The sequence below is a fragment of the Corvus moneduloides genome, chromosome 11 (assembly GCF_009650955.1).
Source record: "Corvus moneduloides isolate bCorMon1 chromosome 11, bCorMon1.pri, whole genome shotgun sequence".
Classification (NCBI taxonomy): domain Eukaryota; kingdom Metazoa; phylum Chordata; class Aves; order Passeriformes; family Corvidae; genus Corvus; species Corvus moneduloides.
This window is the reverse complement of record NC_045486.1, coordinates 11,876,797-11,897,559: the sequence shown is the minus strand read 5'-3', so window position 1 is coordinate 11,897,559 and position 20,763 is coordinate 11,876,797. Positions and strand designations below refer to the sequence as shown.

The following is a 20,763-nucleotide window of genomic DNA, read 5'->3' as shown; positions in this document are numbered from 1 at the left end:
GGCTGGTGGTGTGGCCCCACAGTGGGGTGAGCCCTAGGGATGCTCAGTGCTGCAGATGCTCTGCACTGCATCACTTGCTGCCCAGCAGCACAGCAGGGTGTGTTTGCAGTCCCACTCTCCCAGTTGGCACACATGCATCCGGGCTGGGGTGTATTATTTTATTGCTGCCTGTTTCAGGGCAGGGCTTGGCTCCAGGGTATCTGCCTGGGGTTTTCCGTGCCTTTGGACTGCACTGGAGGTGTTGGTGCTGCGGGTCTTGCTTCTCGGTGGTGGCAGTCGTATGGTGGCCCTGGACTGCGTCCCCCCAGGGGAAGGTGGTACTTGACTGCAGCCCCAGGGGGTTTGGGTGCCCTGTGGTTTAAAGAATGTACCAGTGGAGCAGCTGCCCTGCCTTAGCTGCACTGTGACCTCTCCATGGGACTTGGCTGCTCCTCCCATGGGCAGGGAGCAGGGGCTGTGCCACCACCCATATTCCAGTGCAGAGCTGCCTGCACTGTGGTGGGCTTGAGCCCTGCTTTAGTTCAATCCAAAGTTCGGGAACCCGTATCACTGAATCCTGAAGAAAGTAGACAAACTAGCCATTTGTGCTGTTTAATTTTTATTAATTGCTGCTGATGGTTTTGAGCAGGACTGGACGAAACCACCACTGGTGTCAGGTCACTAGGACGAGATGTTGCTGCTGTAGTATATTTAGGAGCAGAAGTCTCTGAGGAGCTCTGCAGAGTGTCATCTCTCAGCTCGCCCCAGCTCTGCCTCACTTTGCTCTCGTTCCAACTTCTGATTTGCAGTTCCCTACGTTAATTTGGGAATCTCCTGTTGGGCTTTCTAGCCCTGGTTTGTGGCAGCAGCTCGACCTCTAGTTCTCTCACCCACTTCCTGAAATAGAAGCAATGAATCACAGAAATGCACCAAGAAAGCATGTTTCCTGTCATGCTCTCTCGTCCTGGCAGGAGATGCTCTGGTTGGCATCCCCACGCTGCACCAATCTCCCACTGTCACCTTCCCCATCTTCCCCATTCCTTCTCTCCTTGGCATGTCACTGACACATGAATTTGGTGTCGGTGCTAGTCTCCTTGCCAGGCAGCCACTATGCTGTTCCTGAGGGGCTCAGCTGCATGGGAGCAGTGGCTTGGTGACAGCTGTGCCAGTTTCTTGGGGTGGGAAACCACTCCCTGGTTTCTGTCAGGAAACCCCAGTGTCTGCAGCTGCTGGGCTGTGGCTTTCTGGGCTAACCAGTGGGTTTGTGCTGACAGCACCACTCGGTCCCCCATCAGTGTGGTTTGGGGCTAATAAGCTCTGATCCGGGGTGCTCGTGGTTATTCTCTTACCAACAAGCTCAGAAAAACAAAGATTCTGGGAAGTGTCAGTGTCTTCTGGGAGTGCTCTTGCTCTGACAGTGTTGTGACTACCTACTCCTTGCTGGGAGGCTCCCAGTGTTGAAAAGGTGTTAGGAATGGGTGATTGGGACCATGGGGATGATTTCCAGGGCTGGTGCTTTGGTTGTCTCTACACCCATGGAGCTTTGTGGCACCTGGATTTGGTCTCAGTGTTGCTTATATGCTGTTGTCCAAATATCCCTTGAGACTGTTGCCTTGGAGGTGGATGTGTTGGGAAGTCAAAGAGAGCAGGATGCAGAGCATGTGGGCAGAGGCAGATCTGCAGAGAGGGTTTGGAAGTGGTGCAGAAGCTTTTCCCAACGTAGCTGGGGCCCAGTGGAGCTGGCAGGGCTGCAGGGGTGGCTAGGGCTGGGCTTGCTGTGCAAAAGGAGAGGGGGGTCTTTTTGGGAGTTGGAGAAGGGGGAAAAAAGTTTCTCCCTTTCATTAGACCTCTCCCAGTCTGGCTCTGTGGCTTAGGAGGGGAGCAGCAGAAGTGAAGGATGCCGTGTGGAATGTTGGGGTACCTGTATGGCTCACTGCTGGCTCAGTGATGATGCAGCCCCCCAAGGTTTGCATGTGGCCTAGCTGGTGGGTCCCACAGCCCTGCCAGGAGCAGGGTGCTGAGGCTGGGGCAGTGTTCAGCCCCACACAGCCCTGTTGATACGGCAGCTGGCTGCCCTCTGACACCCTGCCTTGCCTGGACTGGGATCTGGCGAGCTGCCAGTCACCGTGGGCCATATTTCCTACCTGTGCCACTCCCTGCTGGGGATCCTCTCAGAGGTTATCCTGGGCTGAGTCAGAGATGGACGATAAGGAGAGGGAGGAGAGAGAGGCTCTCCTCCTCCTCCACTGCCTTTTGAAGCGGCTTATCTGCACTGGCTGGGAAGCTGAGCTGGTGTCCCAGCTGGGGTGGATGGGCTGTGTGCTGGCAGGGGGGTTTGCACAACCCCACGCTAGTCCAGGGGTGCTTGTGCCTGTGTGGGGGAGGGTGGATGGAGAAGACAGGGATGGGGTATAACAGAGGGGCTGCTGAACTGATGCAGAGAGCAGAGCTGTGCGTTGCTTTCCTGTGGCCATCTCCTCCCCGCTGCTGGGATACCCCACTGGTGTGGGGGTATTTGGCTGGCTCCCCACTGCTTTGCTGCTCCATGCTGGTGAGCCCCAGCTGTGGCACAGCAGCAGGCAGAGCATTCCATTCCCCCTGTGTGTGCCCCCTTGTTCCTCTGGAGCCTCTCAAACCAACTGCCTCATGTCTGGCTCTGTGTTTTCTAATGCACAGAAATGGCAGAAGGACAGGCTTGTCCTTGCCATGCCTGCTTGCTCCCTCCAGCCCTTCCTGCCCGTGACCCTCGTGGCAGGCAGGTGGCAGGATGTGGGGCAACATGCTGGGGCTCTTGGCTCGCTCTCAGCTCCTTTAAAAGGTGCTTTTGAGATCCTCCTCTGTGCAGGGGCTTGGGCTGTGCGTGCTGCTAACTGGGATTTTGCATCCGTTCCCAGCACCGCTGTGGAGTGGGATTGGGGCAGCAGGCCAGGGTCTCTTCTGCCTGCTAGAAAAATGTGAAGCAGCAGAGTCTGCTGGGTGGGATGGAACACGCTTGGGACTGTGCAGGAAAGCCTCCTAACCCCGCTTTTCTTGTCTTTCTACCTCTAGGGCTGACTGGACCGGCTGTGCTCACGATGCCCTGAATGCTGAGCGCAGCGGAAGCAGAGGAGACTGTGTCCCGTTAGCTCCTCCTCCCTCCCTCATCCCTTTAGTTTGGGTTTATTTCTATTTATTTTGTGGCTGGGTTTGGGCATGGCCTTGGCTGGATGTGAGGCTACTGCAATGTGGCTCCTTTGGCTCAAGCACCACTTGTCCATCCACATTTGGACCTTGCTGCTCTTGGGGAGCACCTGGCTACCGCTGGCGGAAGGCAGCCCCAAATCTCCCTTTAGGACTTTCCCGGTTACAGACTGGAGCTTGACGCACTTGGTGGTCCACAACAAAACCGGGGAGGTCTACGTGGGGGCTGTCAATCGGATCTACAAGCTCTCCAATAACCTCACACTCCTGCGGACCCACGTGACAGGGCCCGTGGAGGACAATGAGAAGTGTTACCCTCCGCCCAGTGTCCAGTCCTGCCCACATGGGCTGGTCACCACCAACAACGTGAACAAACTGCTGCTGGTGGACTACTCGGGGAATCGGCTGATTGCCTGCGGCAGTGCCTCCCAGGGGATTTGCCAGTTCCTGCGGCTGGATGACCTCTTCAAGCTGGGTGAGCCCCACCACCGCAAGGAGCACTACCTCTCCAGTGTCAATGAGTCGGGCACCATGTCTGGTGTCATCATCGAGGTGCTGAATGGGCAGAACAAGCTCTTTATTGGGACGCCCATTGATGGGAAGTCCGAGTACTTCCCCACCCTCTCCAGCCGCAAGCTGATGGCCAATGAGGAGAACGCAGAGATGTTTGGCTTTGTCTACCAGGATGAGTTTGTCTCCTCGCAGCTCAAAATCCCCTCGGATACACTCTCCAAGTTCCCCACCTTTGATATCTACTACATCTACAGCTTCAGCAGCGAGCAGTTTGTTTACTACCTGACCCTGCAGCTGGACACCCAGCTCACCTCTCCTGACTCCACTGGGGAGCAGTTTTTCACCTCCAAGATCGTCCGCCTCTGCGTGGATGACCCCAAGTTCTACTCCTACGTGGAATTCCCCATTGGCTGCGTGCAGGACGGCATCGAGTACCGCCTGATCCAGGACGCCTACCTGACCAAGCCTGGCAAGGCTTTGGCCAAGTACCTGGGCATCTCAGAGCAGGAGGATATCCTCTTCACCATCTTCTCCCAGGGCCAGAAAAATAGGGTTAAGCCTCCCAAGGAGTCTGTGCTCTGCCTCTTCACGTTGAAGAAGATCAAGGATAAAATCAAGGAGCGTATCCAGTCATGCTACAGAGGGGAAGGGAAACTCTCTCTGCCCTGGCTCTTGAATAAGGAGCTGGGCTGCATCAACTCGGTAAGTTCTTTACACAAGCCAGACTGTTTCTGGCTGCTGGTGGTGGTCTCTGGCTGGACCTTTCCCAGTACTTTGACCTGAGCTGTGTTTTCCCAGTGGGAAGGACTGGTGCCATTGGGGCAAGGTGCTCAGTTTGCCTCGTAGCATTCCTTGAGGAAATCACAGCTTTGTGATGCGTCAGCTCTCTGGATTTGGGGTGCAGCAGTGCCCATGGAGAGCCTCAAAGAAGGGGCCCCATGCTGACAGAGGGGCCTGTTTCTGATGTCCCTGCCCTGTGGATTTGAGCAGTGTCAGTGAGTTGGGCTGGGACGGTGGGATGCTCAGGCCTCAGGGCAGCTCTGCTGTGGAGTCCCTTGCAGATGGCACATGTGGGTTTGTGAGTGTTGAGTCACCTGGGACTTGGCAGTGGCCAAGCAGCAGGATGTGTGGGACAGGGAGCACAGACCTGATGGAGGGAGGTGGGGAGGCTGGTGGTCCCAGCAGAAGTTGGTCAGATGTTCAGCATGGAGGGACCACATCCTCTCCATGGGGTGCTGGGAGAGCACAAGGCGCTGTCAGAGGTGGCTTTTGAGAGTGGCCAAGGCAAACTGTCATCCAGAGGTGCAGGAGGTGAGTGCTGCTATCCTAGAGCAGTGATTCCCAAGTGAGGGAGCACTCCCCTCTGTCCCCAGAGAGGTGTTTTCCTGCTTGGTTCTCACCCAGGTGCATCTGCTCCCTGCTGGTGTCTCACCTGCTCAGTGTGGGACCTCTGAGTGGTGGTGGGCAGGGGACCTCCCTGCTTGGCTCTCTGGTTTGTTTTCTCATTGAACTGTTACTGTGTTCTTTTCTGGGCAATGTTATAAACCACAAGTAGTTGCAGGAGGCTACAACTCCCTGTGATGGAGAGGTCATAGGCTGGATAGTCCCCAGGTAGGGTCAGATACGGGGCTGAGGCAGGCTTGGGGTGCTGCTGTGTGTGTTTGGGAGGGTCTGGTGGAGGTCCTGACCCACCTGCTATCACCCACCTGCCCCAAGCCCCGCTTGCTGGTGTTCAGCACCCATCACCAAGCCCCTAGCCCTGCTCAAGCAGGGATTTGGGTGCAGGCAGGTAGGCAGGGGTGTCCCTGTGGAGCAGCCCTGCCTTCTCTCCCACCGTCCTCGCTGCTGCTCTGGAGGAGACAGCTAACAGCTGCCTGACAAAGTAAAGGGTTTGCTGTCAAGAGCGCTGGGCTCGCAAATCAGATTTTGGCTTTGAACTAATTCAATTTTGCTGGAAAATGATGAAATCGTTACACGGCTGCCTGTTGGGTCGCGCAGCTGCTGGCTCGGCGGCGGAGTTGCTCGCTGCTGCCTCCCGCACTCCCGGCTCTCCTCTCCCAGTGCCCCACTAACGCCACGTCCCCTGGGCTTGGGGAGGCTGCTCTGCCCCCCTGCACTCCGAGGATGGTTTTAAACTCTGAGGGTCCTGGGATTGCTACCTGGTGGCCAGCCCCTGGGAGTAAGTGGATCTCAAGGTACTCTCTGGGTCCTGCAGATGTGGCTCGTGGGGTGGAAGGATGTGTGTCGTGATGGGGAGGCTCCTGCTTTTGTATGGGTTAGGCTGGGGAGTGGCACCCTCCCCCAGGGGAGCCAGGTGGTGTTTTCTGTCCCAGTCCTTCTCCAGCTGCCAGGCAGAGTGGGGCAAGACATGACTGGATCGTGAGTCAAGCCCTCAGCTCCTTGCTGTGTTAAGCACAGGCCAAACCAGACCACTTGAAGCATGTACCCTCTTTCTGGCAGGAATTTCTGTGCCCCTAAACAGAATAAAGCCACCTCTGGGGTGAGTCATGGCAGTGGCAGATTTCTTGGTGGTGAGGACTGGCCAGAAAATAAAGAGCATGCTGGCTTTTTTATTTCGAAGGAGGCAAAATGTAATTGCTCAAGTCAGTAGTTGCTTGGAATTTACACCCCATCCATATGGAAAATGTGCAAGGAGCTCTCTTGCTCTGCTCTTTCATGGCAGTAAGGGGCTGAGGCTGGTCTGTTCTGGAGGAGGTTTTGCCAGCACTGCACTCCCAGACCTCGAGCAGTGCAGGGCCAAGGGATGCTCATCCCCAGCACTGCAGGGGGATTCTCTGATTCTCCGGAGCTGGTGCTGGAGCTGGGAGGAGAGGCTGCCAGGCAGCTCAGGAGATGTTAGTGATGCCTCACCAACACTGGTGAGTGGAGCGAATTCCTCCCTCCCATTTCTCTCTCTCTCCCTCTGCGATCCAGTGATCTGGAAGTGGGAAGTGGGGTGAAGCTGGCTCTGCAGGGAGGCTCCTCACACTGGTGCACTCAGACCTGAGCATGGACTTCCAAAAGCAGCAGAGGCATCTTGTGGAGGCACCCAGGCCATTTCCCTGTGCCAGCCCTGCTGCCTAAATCGCCCCTGAACCTCTCCAGAGGCTTTGCTGCTCCCAGTGTTTCACTGAGAGGGGCTTGGTGTTGTGTAGCCAGGCTCTTTTCTTCCCCTGTGCAGTGCAGGGCTCAGAGGTCTTTGTGCCTGTGGCCAGATGTGCTCAGTGCATCTGCCCAGTGCTCCTGTCCCCAAACTGGGGGGAACAAGGGCTGGGAAAGGGCAGTGGGCTGAAGCTGGAGTGCAGCGGTTGCAGCAGGGAGTTCCCGGAGCCCTTGACTCCCGGGCTGGCATTGTGGGCAGAGCCAGTGTCTGGAGCCAGCAGGATGTGGGCATCAGCTTTCCCTGGGCTACCCCAGGGAGAAAATGAGTTTTGACTCCTCAGTAAGGCTTGCTGCCCAGCTTGCTGGCACAGGGCAATGGCTGGTGACAAACTGGCTGAAAGTGGGCCAGGATAAGCCAAATCCTTTCCGGGGCAGCCAGAGAAATGTAGGTGGTAACAAACTGTACCACACTGGGATTATTCCTGAGCAGCGATTAATGCACAAAAAGACTGGCATCCCAGCCTGGCACTTAGTACCAGCCTCCTGTAACCTCCTCCCTGGCTCTTTGCATCCCTCCACATCCTCCATCGCAGGCCCTGGAGATGCACAGGGGGATGGGGTGAGCCTATAATGGTGTTAACTGGCGAATTACTGGCTAATTAATAATGCTGAGTGATGCGAGCCTTGTCGTGCTGTCTGCTCCCTCATTGCTTTCGTAAGTGGGCTTGAAGGGAGGCAATGAGACAAGGCATATCAGGAGACACCCGCTCCTGCTCGCTTGGTGCTGTGGGCCTGCTTCCCCGCTCCTTCAGGTCCCTTTCCCCAGGAAATCCGAATTTCCTGATCCTGTTGTGGGGAGGCAAAAAGTAGTGCTGGGAGAGAGAAGACTGCTGTGCTGTGCAGATAGCAGCCTGGGGTGTCTGAGCCAGGGGCAATAGAGAGGGGTGCCAAAGGAAAGCATGGAAATAAAAGCAAAAGATAAAAATAATTAAAAAAACAGCCCAAGAACCCCCAAAAGAAACACCCCCCCTTGCAGTAGGCTGAAGGTCCCTGCAAAAACCCATGCAAATGCGAGAGTGGGCAGATCCCGACGCCTCCTGCAGATCCCAGTGTCTCCTGCAGATCCCAGCATCCGCGGGCTGAAACGCTCCAAGGTCACTGGCCCTCGCGTGCCGTGGTGCGTGTCGGTCCCTGCCAGCACCGGCTGGGGGACAGCTGTCCCTCTGTGCATCCTTCCCTCCGTCCCTCTGCCTTGCCTCTCCCCACAGCCTGCATCTGCCAGAGATGTCGGTGGGTTCCGTAACCCCGGCACTGCCGCCCTTGGCCCGACCTCTCTGTGCTGCCTGCGCTTCCCTAACGAGGCAGTTTGCTGTTAATGAGCTAATTGTTGGCGTAATTATTTATCGAGGTGGTGTCGGCATGGCGGCGGCGGGAGCTCCTCGGTCCCAGAGCGCAGCTGTATTTGTCATCTCCCAGAGAGTATGTTGAGACAAAGCAGAGAGCAGTAAACACCATAAACATCTCTCCTCTTGCATATTCAGCAGCCGCGCGGGTGGGGAAGCTGCAGATTGAACTCAGAGAGAGCAGAATCTGCACTCCGGAGTGCCAGGGCTTGAATACCTTTGTGGCATTGCCCTTAACCCTTCTGCTACTGCAGATGGCTGGGTGGAAGGTGCTGGGGTTTGTTTGGGCTGTGGGCGACAGAAGTTTTTCCCCAGCAAAGCACCTGAGAAATCCCGGATATTTGGATGGGAGCTGTGTATCGGCTGGAACATCGCTCGCATCTCGCTCTGTGATTAGGAAGATGATTTTCTAGGATCTGCTCTTTTAAAATTCCTAGCCTCGTAATGCAGAGGAGGACGCTTAGTATGTGTGTTGGCCAATGGATAGGAGAGGGCAAGGCTGGCATTCAGAGGATGAGTGGGGAGGTTGTGATTTCCCTTCCCTCTTTTTCATGTGGTTGCAGAGACGCGTGGTGCCCCATGTTCCTGTTTTGGAGATCCCCGCATCTCTCATGACTGGCTATAGGAGTTCCCCCAGTTCGGGGAAGGATGAGCAACAGTCAGGCGGGGAAGGGAGTTGATCTTTGTCTGTACATTAACTCAACACCCAAACCCCAAAGTTAGAGTGACTGAGGGAGCCGCCCAGCATCCCCAAAGTGCCTGGGGAGGCTGAATGTGACTGGTCCTTCCCTGTTGGAAGGCTGGCACAGCACTGAGTTCCTGCTGCAGCAGGGAGTTGCACCACTGGCCTTGGAGCTGAATGGTGGCACGGTGAGGAGGGCGAGCAGCCTTGCCATGGCTGTGGGAGGCTGATGCCATTGTAGCTGCGAGTGTATTGTGCTGGGGCATGGAAAAGTGCTGTGTTTTCTCCCCTCCACATGGGTGACTGTGGGTTGTTGGTGGGAGCCGGTCCGGGCTGATCCTTGCTTCCCAGGCAGTGATGAGTGGGAATTACAGAGCTCTGTGCTGCCCTTGCGTACGTGGAGCTCGGCATTTTCCCATATGCTCTGTGCACATGCGGTATGGATTTAAAACCCCTTGGGGACTGGCATGCATTTGGAGCCTGCTGCTTGCCAAAAAACCTCTCTCCCCTTTAAATTCAAAATTATATAAGGAACCTTGTGAAGCAGAAGAATCCCGTGACCGGAGCAGGCTGTCTCCCTGTCAGCTGTGCCTGCCTTGCCGCTCTACCCTCCTGCACCCAGGCTCGCTGCCACCCTTGGGGATTTGGCAAAGCCCTTCACTGCCTGGGACAGAACAGGGATTTTGCTGGTGCTGTGTGACCATGTGAGGCTGTTGCCTCGTGGGGGAACACTGAAAGGCCCATGTGCCCCCCAGGCCAGACAGCCGTGGCCAGGGTGTGTTGTTCCGCTCAGCAGGTCAGGGTGAGGATGCTCGAGGTAGAGGTGAGTGCTGTGGAGCTGGTCCTGGTCCCACTGCCCTGCCTGCAACTCAGCTTTCACAGGGGTCATCCCTCTGCCTTTGCCTTGCCCATCCTTAGACTGTCCTTGCTGGAGGTCCCTGCTGTCATGGCCTTGAGAGTGGAGAGAGGCCAGTGCAGCCCTGCTTCTGCCTCTCCCTGGGCAGAGCTTGCAAAAGCTTCTCCCAGATGTGTGGGCTCCCTCTGAACTGAGGAGGCAGCTGGCGGAGCCAGGCGCCTTGTCTGGGGCAAGGCAGCATGGAAAAAATGTGGGGATTTCCCAAAGACGTTCCTGTGGGAGGAGGAACAGGGCTGGCAGGTGGGTAGTGTGTTTGCTGGAGGCTTTGCTATGTGAAGTGAGGCTCTTCCAGGAGGCCTGACTTGTTTGCCTTGGCATGGCTTTGTCTGGGAATTGTTTTGTCTTTGGGGGAAGGCTGGGGTACAGGATTCAGACCCTCCTGCCTTGCTGCCAAGCTGGTTTCTTTTTTAAGCTTAGTGCTGGGATGAGGAGGAGAGAAATGTGTGTGTGCTGGGGAGCTTCTGCTGACATCCCACGTGTCTGAGATGGCACTGGTAGGGATGGAGGGTGGAGTAGGGATGCTGGGCTGGCTCATGCTGGGTTTGTAAGTGCTGCTCTGTAGGATGCAGAGGACAGAGAGCCGTGGTCTTGGCCTGCAAAGCCTGTTCAGATGTAAAGAGGGCCTGCATGCAGTGGATCTGTCCCAAGTGCCTTACATCAGTGTGTAGGGAATGTTAGGGAAACATCAACTCATGCCTTCCCTTGGCTGGTGAGGTGGCATGGCTGTGGTAGGGCGCTGCCAAAGGTGCTGTAACTGTGGGGTGAAGGTGGGAGATCGCTGATTGCTGTCTGGGAGGTCCAACACGTCAAGGCATTGGCAAAAAGCTCATCTCTCCTCTGCTTTCTTCCAACAGCCGCTGCAGATCGACGACAATTTCTGTGGCCAGGATTTTAACCAGCCGCTGGGCGGGACTGTCACCATCGAGGGGACCCCACTCTTTGTGGATAAAGAGGACGGGATGACCTCGGTGGCTGCCTATGACTACAGAGGACAAACTGTTGTCTTTGCAGGCACACGGAGCGGGAAGATCAAAAAGGTAGGAAAGGCCTCAGTGATGCTGATGGGTAGGGACTGCTTGCCTCACTGGCCCTTTGTGGGGTACAGGTCAGGCTGTGCCTCCATAATAGAGTGACTTGATGTATTTGGGGTAGTGTGCAAAGGGCTGGGGAGGGACAATTTCCCCTTGCTTCTCTCTGCCAACTGAATTTACAAAACCTCTGCCTTTTGGAAGGGTTATATCATAAGGAAGTAGAGTCCTTGCTGATGGTTGATCAGAGCCCATCCTGTCATGTCTCGGGGGCAGGTGGGCCTGCCCTGGAGCTGCCACGAGGCAGACTCTGTCCATGTGGATCCTCTGTCCATCTGGCCTTGTCATTGACCTGGGCAGGGTGGGCAGAGGTGGGTGCTGACGGCTCCAGCCCTGCGAGGGGGAGACTTCACTTCCTGTACCCCACCACAGCACAAAAGGCTGCTTGTTGGTGGCAATTAGCAAATAGCTCCATGCGTGCCTTTCTCTGCCTGCATCTCCACGGGGCACGGATTTCCTGTTATCATAACATCATGCCTGTAATTACTGCTGTACATGCCCTGTATAAACATAGCTGCCATTAACACATCCTCAGCCAGGGAAAGGCCGCGTGAAGGTCCTGGTAGGGTCCCTGCTATGGACCAGAGCTTGGCTGAGGGGTTTGACCTGTCCCTCTGTGGCTTGTGAGGTGTTCCAGCACTGTCTTGGTCACAGCATTCTGCATTTTTGCTACGTCTCCTGCTCTGTGCTGGCCAGGGTGCCCTGCAGGAGGCAGGGTGGTTTCCCTGGCAGGAATCTGGAGCAGGATGCCATTGTGTAGTCCCCATATGTCCTACTCGCTCTGCCCCTGTTCCCCCAGGACCCCTGACAGACTCACCTGTGCCCCTGCCTATTAGCAGTGTTTTTGGGGCACGGGCAGCACATGTTGGGATGGGGAGCAGGAGGGAGGGGTTCTCTCTAGCCCCACATCTTCTGCTTTGCTTTCTGGAGTCCTTGGAGGGGTGCAGAGTGGCAGCAGGGCTGTGGGGATGGAGGCAGCTTGTCCTCCCTTCTGGATCGATGAGGGATCCAGAGGGACTGGTGTCATGTTGCTGCTGGCTGCTCCTGCCGCTGGGCTCCAGATGGGAGCTTTTAGATGGGGATGGGAAGGAAGGAGCATGTGGGAGGAGGGTTCAAAAAGCCACAGCAACAGTGTTACACCTCTAGTTCCTCAGTTATCTAGAGGGGCTGGTGGTTGGCTTTTAGACAGCAAATTGGATTTTTCTTCTAACTGCTTTTTTCAGTTTTTCCCTGGTCTTTGCACCTTCAGAGCCATTTGGAAGGGGTCATCTAGGCTGGGTGCCTGGTTGGTGGGTGGGCTGCATGCTGCAGCCATGGCTGTGGCCAGAACTTGATGCCCAGGTGTGGTTTGAGCGTCCTCCTTCCCTGCAGGGTTTTCCCAAGCTTTGTTTTTCCTAATTTTAAACTTGGTGCCCCAAAGAGCTGGTGTGGCTCTCTGGCCCTGCAGGGCGTGAGGACATGGAGCTGCTGAGACTGAAGAGATGGGTCTCAGTCCTGTCTCTGCGCTGGAATGCCACGTAGGTTTTATAGGCTCATCCTGCCCGGAGCCCCCAGATCCCCTGGGGTTGCAGAGCTCTCCACTGGCAGCATGGGAGCACTTTGCAGGCTCCAAATCCTGCGCCACGAGGTCCTCTCCTTGTCCCTGCAGTGACCTTGAGGTGGGCAGCCCAGCCCTCCTGCGGCAGGGGCTGCCTGGCTGCCCAGCAAAGCGCTGCCTCAGCAGCTACCTGATCCTGCTGCCTGGCTGCCAGGCCGGAGGCAGGGGAGGGTGAGGAGGGGCTGCTGACCTGGCTTTGAGTGGAACCAGTGTGTCCCCAGCCAGGAGATGTGATACCTGGCAGGGGTTCAGCAGAGTGTAGCCAAGGTGGCTCCTCCAGGCAGAGAGGGTGTGTGGGGGAGTAGCACGGTGTCGGGGGGTGCATCCTTCAGCAGTGCTTGCAATCCCTCTGCTTTTAAGCTGTTGGTGTTTCCCACCGTCCCCTTGGCAAACACCCACACTAGGCTTGGTGCAGCCTGCCAGCCCCGCCACCCTTTCCAGAAGCCCTGGCATCTCCTTTGGGAGAGGAAGGGCTGTACCGACAGCTGGGTGCCCTCCTCCCCACCCCCAGGAGCCCTGTAATGGATGCTGCTCTGCTGAGGGGCACCGATCTCGCCATCTGGGCCGGGGTAAGGTCAGGCCAGAGTCAGTGCTGCGTCTGGCTTTTCCTTGGATGGCAGCTCCCATGCCCAGCATTTGTCCAGACTGTTGCATGCAGACAGAGCCTCCCTTTGTCCCCCCCAAAAAGCCACGCGAGCCTGTGGCTGCCCTGCAGCCTCTCCCCAGCCCTGCCACCAACAGTTGCTGCTGCGAGGGCAGGGTGCTGGGCAGCACCTGCTGCCACCACAGCTGCAGGGAGACCCCAACTCCGGGGGGGAGGAAGGATCCTGTAGGCAATGTCAGATTTGCAAAACTGTCTGCAGGACAGGGGCTGTGGGCTGGAATGGGGAGGCAGCAGGGGGATGGAGATCACAACCCCTGGGATGCTGAGCGGGCTGCAGCAGCGGAACCCATGGCAGCCCAGTCTCAGCTTGTCCTGCAGCATTACCAGGCAGGCAGTTATCTTTGGCTGATCCTGAGTTATGTGGAGAGGCCAGGCTTGGAGAGCCCTTGGTCCCGCGTGCTCGCTGTCCTCTGTGCCAGCAGTCATGGGACTGGGGCACTCAGGGAATTCCAGCCGTGCCCAGGTGAACAATGCAGGGATGGGTTCCAACGCTGCTGGAGCTGGCACTGAGCCACTTCCTCTGTACTCCTGAGCTGGCATGGCAGGGACCTGGCCTTGTACCCTATAGTCTGAGAATGCTGTGGATGGGGAAGTGACATGGGGACGTGAGCCATGAGCATGCTGCAGCAGGGATGTCAGGGGATGTTTTTGAAAGGGAAATGAGACTTGCTTCCTAATGCTTGGGTTTTTCCTGGAAACCACCTGTCCTCAATTGGCAATCTTTTTATTAGGCAGTTATCGTTTTCCCAGGCTGTCTTTTCTATTTTTTGGGTGGATAGGAAGCTGTGTGTATGATTGCAATGGGAGTGCTCAGTCGTGTGCTGGAAAGGTACATTTGACACTGCACCCGTGTCAGCTCTTGATGTGTGTGCCAAGGACTTGATTTTGGGTGTGCTTGAAGTGTTGTATGGAGGGAGGGAGGGAAGAAGGATGGCACTGGAGGGGGTGTGCTGATGGTGCAGCCCCCTCCCAGTAACTGCACCATGCTGGGCTGGAGGCTGGAGCAGTGGGACATTCTGGGAGGTGCAGCACAGACCCGGCTTCCCTCCTTTGCTGCTCTGCTCCTCGTTATGCACACAGCACCGCCTTGGGGCTCTGCTGAGCTCAGTGTAGCCCTTGTGGGTTGACCCAGTTTTGGGTGCTGTCTGGTTATTTTTGGGGGGATGAGCTGAGTTCCTCTCTCAAAGCAGCTGGTGGCTCTCTGCCCACAGCTGTCCCTGGCTGCTGTGGACCAGGGAGGCTGTGAGCTGTCCCTGCTGCCACAGCCCTGCAGGAGATACCCAGCACCTCTGGGGATCCAGGTGCTGGAGATCCCTAAGGCAGGAGTGATTGTAGAACAGTGCAGCCAGTGCATCCCAGCCAGGACAGCATCGCACTACACATCCCTTGCAGCCAGCTGAGCTCTCATTTTTGGAGGATTATCTGTCTCCCCAGTCACCACCGCAATCCCTGTAGCTCCCTGTTCTGTCCTGGAACGGGCTGGCCTTGGGCATGAACACATCATGTCTCCGTTGGGAATCTGCTCCCTGCCTGGGGCTTGCGCTTGCCACGGCTTGTTTATTCTCTCCCACAGAAAGCACAGCTGAACTGGGCCTATGTCTGGCTGATTTGGTTTCACTTCTTTGATAAAAATAAAAATAATAATCTCTTCACACTGTGGGTTATCCCCATCCCTAGCAACAGGACGTGGTGCTCCTCTCCTAGCCTGGGGAGGGTTGAGGGGCTCCATGGCAGCTCCCTGTCCTGCTGTGGGCAGGGAGATGAGGGTGCTTTGGGGGGAGCAGATTTGGCAGCCTATGGAGGCACCCCCTTTGAGTTCTCTAAAAGCTTTGGATTAAGGATGCTTCAGTGTGCTCACAACCCTTGGTGTGTCTGGACAGAAAATAGGTGCTGTGGAGAGGGGGAGTTGCTGACTGGGGCCTTTTTGGGATTTCCCTGTTGCCTGCTGGCTCCCTTCTACCACAAAAACCCCTGTGTGTTGGCCTCCTGGGGATGATGCATGACCTGATCGTGGTCTATGTGAGCTGGGAGAAGCAGCCGTCAGGCTCTCTGCCCACCCTGCCAGTCCCTGTCCCCACGGATCCTTTCTCATCACCCTCTCTTAGTGCTCAGGGTAAGCAGCTCTGGCTGAAAAGGGGCCCTTTGTGTCTCGGCGCGTGAAATCCGGCTCCCAGAGTGCGCAGGAAGGCTTGGCCCGCCTCGTGACCCTGCTGCTGGCTATCCTACTTACTGCCTGTGCCTTGGCTGGCTTTTCTTTTGGGGTGTGTGAGGGGGACACAGGACAGATTTGGGGCATGAACCCAGCCCTGGCCCTGGCGGTGTCAGCCGGTGACCCCTGCGGACTCCCCAGGCATCGACCCCTGCGCAGCCCCTGGAAATCCTCTCCTGCCCATGTTGCTGCCTCTTCCCAGCTGGCTGCCCGGCACAAGGGCCTTTTGTTCCTCCTGCCTCTTCCCTCTGCCCTCTCCTGCTCTGTCCCCATCTCATCCTCTGGAGACCCCTAACCCCCTCCCCACACACATACAGCCCCCGTGGGCGCCTGCGCCCAGCCCCGTGAGGGAGATGCACTCCTCGGAGCATGCGCCCGCGCCTCTCCCCAATCAATGGCAATAATTTTATTGGCATGACAAGGTAGCCGACGGTTGCCAAAGTGAATCCATCAAATACCTCTTGGCGGCTCCCCGCCCCCTCGAGAGCTCTCACTGGAGTCGTTAAGCTGTTTTAATCAAGGTGGAGGCTGGAGAGCAGGCGTATTAAGTGGATGGGGTGGTGGGGAGGGGGCGGTGGAGCCTTCCCATCCCCTTGGCTGGTGGCAGGGAGCGCTCGGCATCGCCCCATTCCTGCTCAGCAGGAAGGGGCCCCGCTCTCGCCGGCGTTGGGCTTTGTTGCACCGCCCGGCTCTGAACAGGATGTCTCATTGTTGGAGGAAACAATTAGAAATTCTTCGTGAACCGTTGGCCTCTGGGATCTGCCGGGGCGGCGAGGCCGTGGCTCCAGGCAGCTGCCAGCTTCGTCCTGGGGTGACTCTTGGAGGGGACTGCCACTGGGTTCCTGCTCCTGCCTCGTGCAGGATGGATGGGCATGAACATTTTGTCTCCTGGCACTCCAAGGGATGCTCCAGCATGCTCAGACAGCCTTGGGGAAGGAGAGGAGGTGGCAGGGGACCCACTGCCCTCAAAGCCCACTCCCTCCACCCTCCGTGCCCCCAGGCTTTTTGACTCACAAGCCACAGCCCTCTTTTTTCTTTCCCCCCATCTGCTCCGCTCTCAGCACAAAGCCGGCAGGTGAGCGAGGCCTGGGAGCCTGGCGCCCGGCCAGCCGGGGGGCAGCAGCAGCAGCCAGCGCTGCTCCAGCCTTCGCTGCCGAAAGCGCTGACGGTGCACGTCTCGCCTCTCCCTGGCGCCGGGCGCCCGCAGGCAGCCGTGTGCTCGCCCCCATCCATCAGCCCGCCCTGGAGCCACGGCAGCGGGGCTGCTGGACTTTGCCGGTGTCCGGCAAGGTGACTTCTGGGGAGCAGCGCGTTGTGCAAGCCGGAGGAGGCTCAGGGGTGGAGGCGGATCCCAAAGACCCCCTGTCTTCAAAAGGGCTACCGGGTGCAAACCTGACTTCTGTAATCGCCCTCAAAAGGGGTTTGAGGGCAAAACGCACTTTGGCAGCCCCTCGGGACGGGTCGGTGCTGCCCTGCGGGGTGTGCTCAGGAGCTGGCAGGTCTGTGCCAGCCAAACACGGCGGCATCACCTTCACAGCTGGTCCCTGCTGACCATCCTATGCCCTGGCAGGGGCTGCCACATTGGAAGTATTGTGGAAATAGGGCTGGGAAAGGAAAAAGCAAGAGCTTGCAGGGGTTTGTGACTGTGCCTCGCTGGTCCTGCCCCTGTTGTTGCAGGGCTGTGTAACGCATTGGTGGCCATGGCTTTGCAGCGCGGGGAGAACAAGGCAGACGAGTGATCTTTGGGGTCGTTGATGGGGATGCTGAGCCCCCATAAATGTCTGGGTCACAGTCATTGAGGACTGGCGTTAGGAAAAGGGGTGTGTGGGCTGGCTGGGGGCGTGCAGTGCCAGCAGTGAGCAGCGGGTTTTCCCTCTTAGCTGGTGGGGTTGGTTTGGTTGCTGAAGCGTGAAGCTGCTGAGCATTTTCTTCTGCATCTCTCTGCTGCTGAATGTAGGGCTGTGGCCTCTGTCTGTGACCTCTATTCTGCTGGGAAGAGCGGGAGCACGACTCTTGCTTTGGACTGTGCCTCCTGCTGGGGACCTCTGTGGTGGCTCCAAGGGGACAAGGCAGGGGGAAAAGCCACTCCATTAAGATGGAAATGAGCTGGGAGGGCCCAGCTCTGTTGGATCCCTCCTGTTGGAGCCATTGTGCCTATTCACTGGCTAACTTTCACAAACACTGACTAATTTTGGCTTTTCAGGTGGGAGAATGGCCCCTACCTCCCACCAAAGGCAGCCAAGAAAAAGGAGGATGGCTTGGCTTCTCAGGAAGGCAGCAGTTTGGGAGGCAGGGACTGTCCCTGTGCCTGGTGTGAAGGGGCAGTGCTGGTGTCTTGCTTTGCCTTTGTGCAGCCCCCATTAACCCAGATTTAATGGTGCCTGAGGAATTTGCCCTCAGCCCCTGGCCTGCTGGAGGAGGGAGGATGTGTGTTTAGCAGGAGCTCAGCCAGCTCCAAGTGTTGTCTGGGTCTCTGCATGTTCTAGCCCTGCCTCAGGTAGACACATGACCGCGGGGAAGGTCAGACATCCCCATGGGCTGACCTCCCTGCTTTTCCTTTCCAGGCTGGGAGGAAAATCCATCATCAAGAGCAAGGTGGAGGTGTGGTATGGCACTTGGGGATGCAGGATGTGGACTCCAGCTGCCCCTTAGTGGCTGCTGGATCCTGTAATCCATCTCTGTGACTTTGATACATGGGGGGGGTCATTTGTCTCCAGGTCCAGGCGGGGATGGTGTCAGTCCCAGGCTGCTTGGAAGAGCTGTTGTTTGGCCTCTTGCCCTCGTTAATTATGGGTTTTTCTGAAGTGGAGCAGGAGAAAGGATGCTAATGGCAGGCTGGTACTGATGGGGAAGGCAGCAGAACTGTGTCCCGTGGGGTTGGCATTGTGGGGTGAAATAGGAATAGAAGAGAGCTGGGGTGGGTACTAGGTGGTGGTGAGAGTGCAGACCTCTGGGACAATGTCCCTGTTTCTCTCTGGTGCATTCCAGGGATGACCTGTGCTACCACAGCTGATCCTGGCACCTCCCTGCTCTTTGTGTACCCATGGACCTGCTGCCAGCACGAAACCTCCCCGTGGCAGTGAGAGCAATTGTCTACATGGGAAGCAAGCGGGAAAGTTTTATTTAATGGATGCTTAGTTCTTTTAATGCCATTTAGCAGCTGGAGAGAAGGAAGAGAGCCAGTGCTGTGTGACAAGCCGGCTCTCTGCAGACGGAGAATGGGCTGAAGTAGTGGGGAGCATCCCTACGGTCTGGCAGAGAGAGGCAGGATAATGTGATAGTGCTTTAATTTGTCCACTCTTTGTGCTCTTGAGGGCAGCATTGGTTGGTGCCTTTGTGCCAGGACAGATCTGGCATGTCCAAGGTGCTCAGCCCTGAGCTGCAAGGAGGGGTTCTGTTGGTGGAGCAGGTGCTGGGGGAAGCATCTCCCTCCCACCATAATCCCTGTGTGGGCAAAGGAAACAACGCCGGGCTGAAAAAAGCCAGCGTGGTTTTTATTAGCTACAACCCTAATGATGTATTTTGGATTGCTCTCCTGCGTGGATAAAAATTACCAGTCCTTGAACAAAGGGGGAATAAAAAAGTTGCTCTGACCTTGAAGCTGTTCGTTCACTTGTCTTCATTTCATTCCCCTTGGCTGGGGATGCGGGTCAGTTTTGGGTGCTATTTATAGTCCGCTTCGTTTGGTGGTTTTCTTTACAAAGCGAAAGGTTGTCACCTTTGTTTCTGATACTGCAGAGAGGAGCTGCTCTAGGGAAAAGGAAGAATAAATGAGAAATTTTTCAGAGTGTTCCTGTATGCGGCAAAGCTTTGTAATCTGGGAAGATCAAAAAGCCCTGGACTGCCAACTGGAGCTCCTTGTGTGGAGGTAGCCAGGGTCCATGGTGCCTTGAGGGATATGGGGTGATGCTTTACCATGCTGACCAGTGGCTGCTGGGGCTGATCAGAGCCTTTATTTGCTCCAAAAGAGAGATGGTTTCCCTTTCCGGGCGGCTTGGCTTATGTCTCCACATCCGGCATGGTTGGCATTGTCGAAACAACGTGTGGCTTGATTCTTGCCTTCTCCTGCCCCCAGAAAGGAAACTGTGGCTGTGTTGTCCATCTTCACTGAAGCCACATGTCCACAGGAGCCCCACTGCCGAAGTGGAATCCCCTGCCTGTGCCTGCATCTCCTCCTCCAGCCCCGTCCCTGACAGACAGACTCGTTGAAACAACAAATGTTGCCATAATTTAATTTTCAGGCAAACAATAGTCCGGGGACAATGTTAAATTCATGAAACTGGCTTAATGCGATGACATTTAATGAAGCAATTTGTGCGCTAGCCTGGCCGTGCGTGGCTCTGGAGCAGTGGGGATGCCGCTCCACCCTGCTGGGCAGTCCCTCTTTGGGAACAGACTGGGAATGGTTGGTGCTCCAGGGTAAAAGAGGGGGGTTCTCCTGCTGCCCTCCAGGCTGTGCATGCTCTTGTGGTGCAGCTTTCCCATGCTGCTCTCTGATGCCGCTGCAGTGTGGGCTGAGAGCCGGTGGGTCCAAGCTCTGTGGTTTGGCCCGAAGGGGAGGGTTGATGAGAATGTTTCGGAGCAGGAGGGGACTTGTTCTCTGCAGCCTCTGCTTTCTTTGGACTTTTCCTCCCTTTGTCTGGAGCCCTGGAAAGGTTCTTTGCCCCCCAGCCTCCTTAGTGGGCCAGATGGAAGCCTCAAACCCTGCAGCACCCCATCTCTCATGCATGCAGTGCCGTCTCTGCCCTTCAGGGCCACCCTGGGTTGCAATATCCCGTGGGCTGTTAAGAGGCTGTTCCCTTTGGAGCAAGAGTTAGCAATGATGCTGCCCTGGGAGAGCACAGGCTTGGCTTTGAGGGGGTTTACAGTTCATAAAGCAGGTGAGGAGAGGCAGTTTGGAGGGTGGGGATTCTGGCTGCTTGCTCCAGGGGTGGATTTGATTTGTGCCATCCCACCAGCATCCCTTGGGCATCCTGGCACCAGCAATACGTGGCCGCCTGCTGTGTCCCAGGAGAGGGTTCCCTGCCGTTTCTTTCTCCCCTTGATTGACAGAGCCCTGTAGATCTTAATTATGTGCTGGGATCCACAGAGCAAACCTGGTGCTGCTATGGCTGGAGGCTTAATGCTGGTAATGCTACTCCATGGGCTGGCAGTTCCCAAGGTAAGGGGTTTCCTTGCTTTTCTAGGGACAACTTGTAGCCCTTGCTGGATATGATGGACCTCTGGAGCTGTGTGAGAGGTAGCTGGAGTAGTGGTGAAGGGATGATGTTAAATGTACACATGATTTTGGTGTGGCTGTTCTTCAGGGAACCTCAGGGAGGAGGGAGCTGGAGACTCATGGATGTCCCTTCCTTGGAGGACCCCTGGTCATGTTTCTCACCTTGAAGGACACAGTATCCATGTCTCCAGCACAGCTTTTCTCACCTGTAG

At 56.5% G+C, this 20,763-nt stretch overlaps 1 protein-coding gene across 1 annotated transcript in view; it reads left to right on the top strand.

Moving 5' to 3' along the window:
- PLXNA1 (plexin A1) overlaps positions 1-20,763 on the top strand; it is a 116,009-nt gene that overhangs the window by 10,759 nt on the left and 84,487 nt on the right. Inside the window, exons 2-3 of the mRNA XM_032120422.1 lie at positions 3,028-4,374; positions 10,630-10,812. Coding sequence (XP_031976313.1) covers positions 3,172-4,374; positions 10,630-10,812 — 1,386 coding nt within the window. The 5' untranslated portion in view covers positions 3,028-3,171. The remainder of the gene's footprint in view (positions 1-3,027; positions 4,375-10,629; positions 10,813-20,763) is intronic.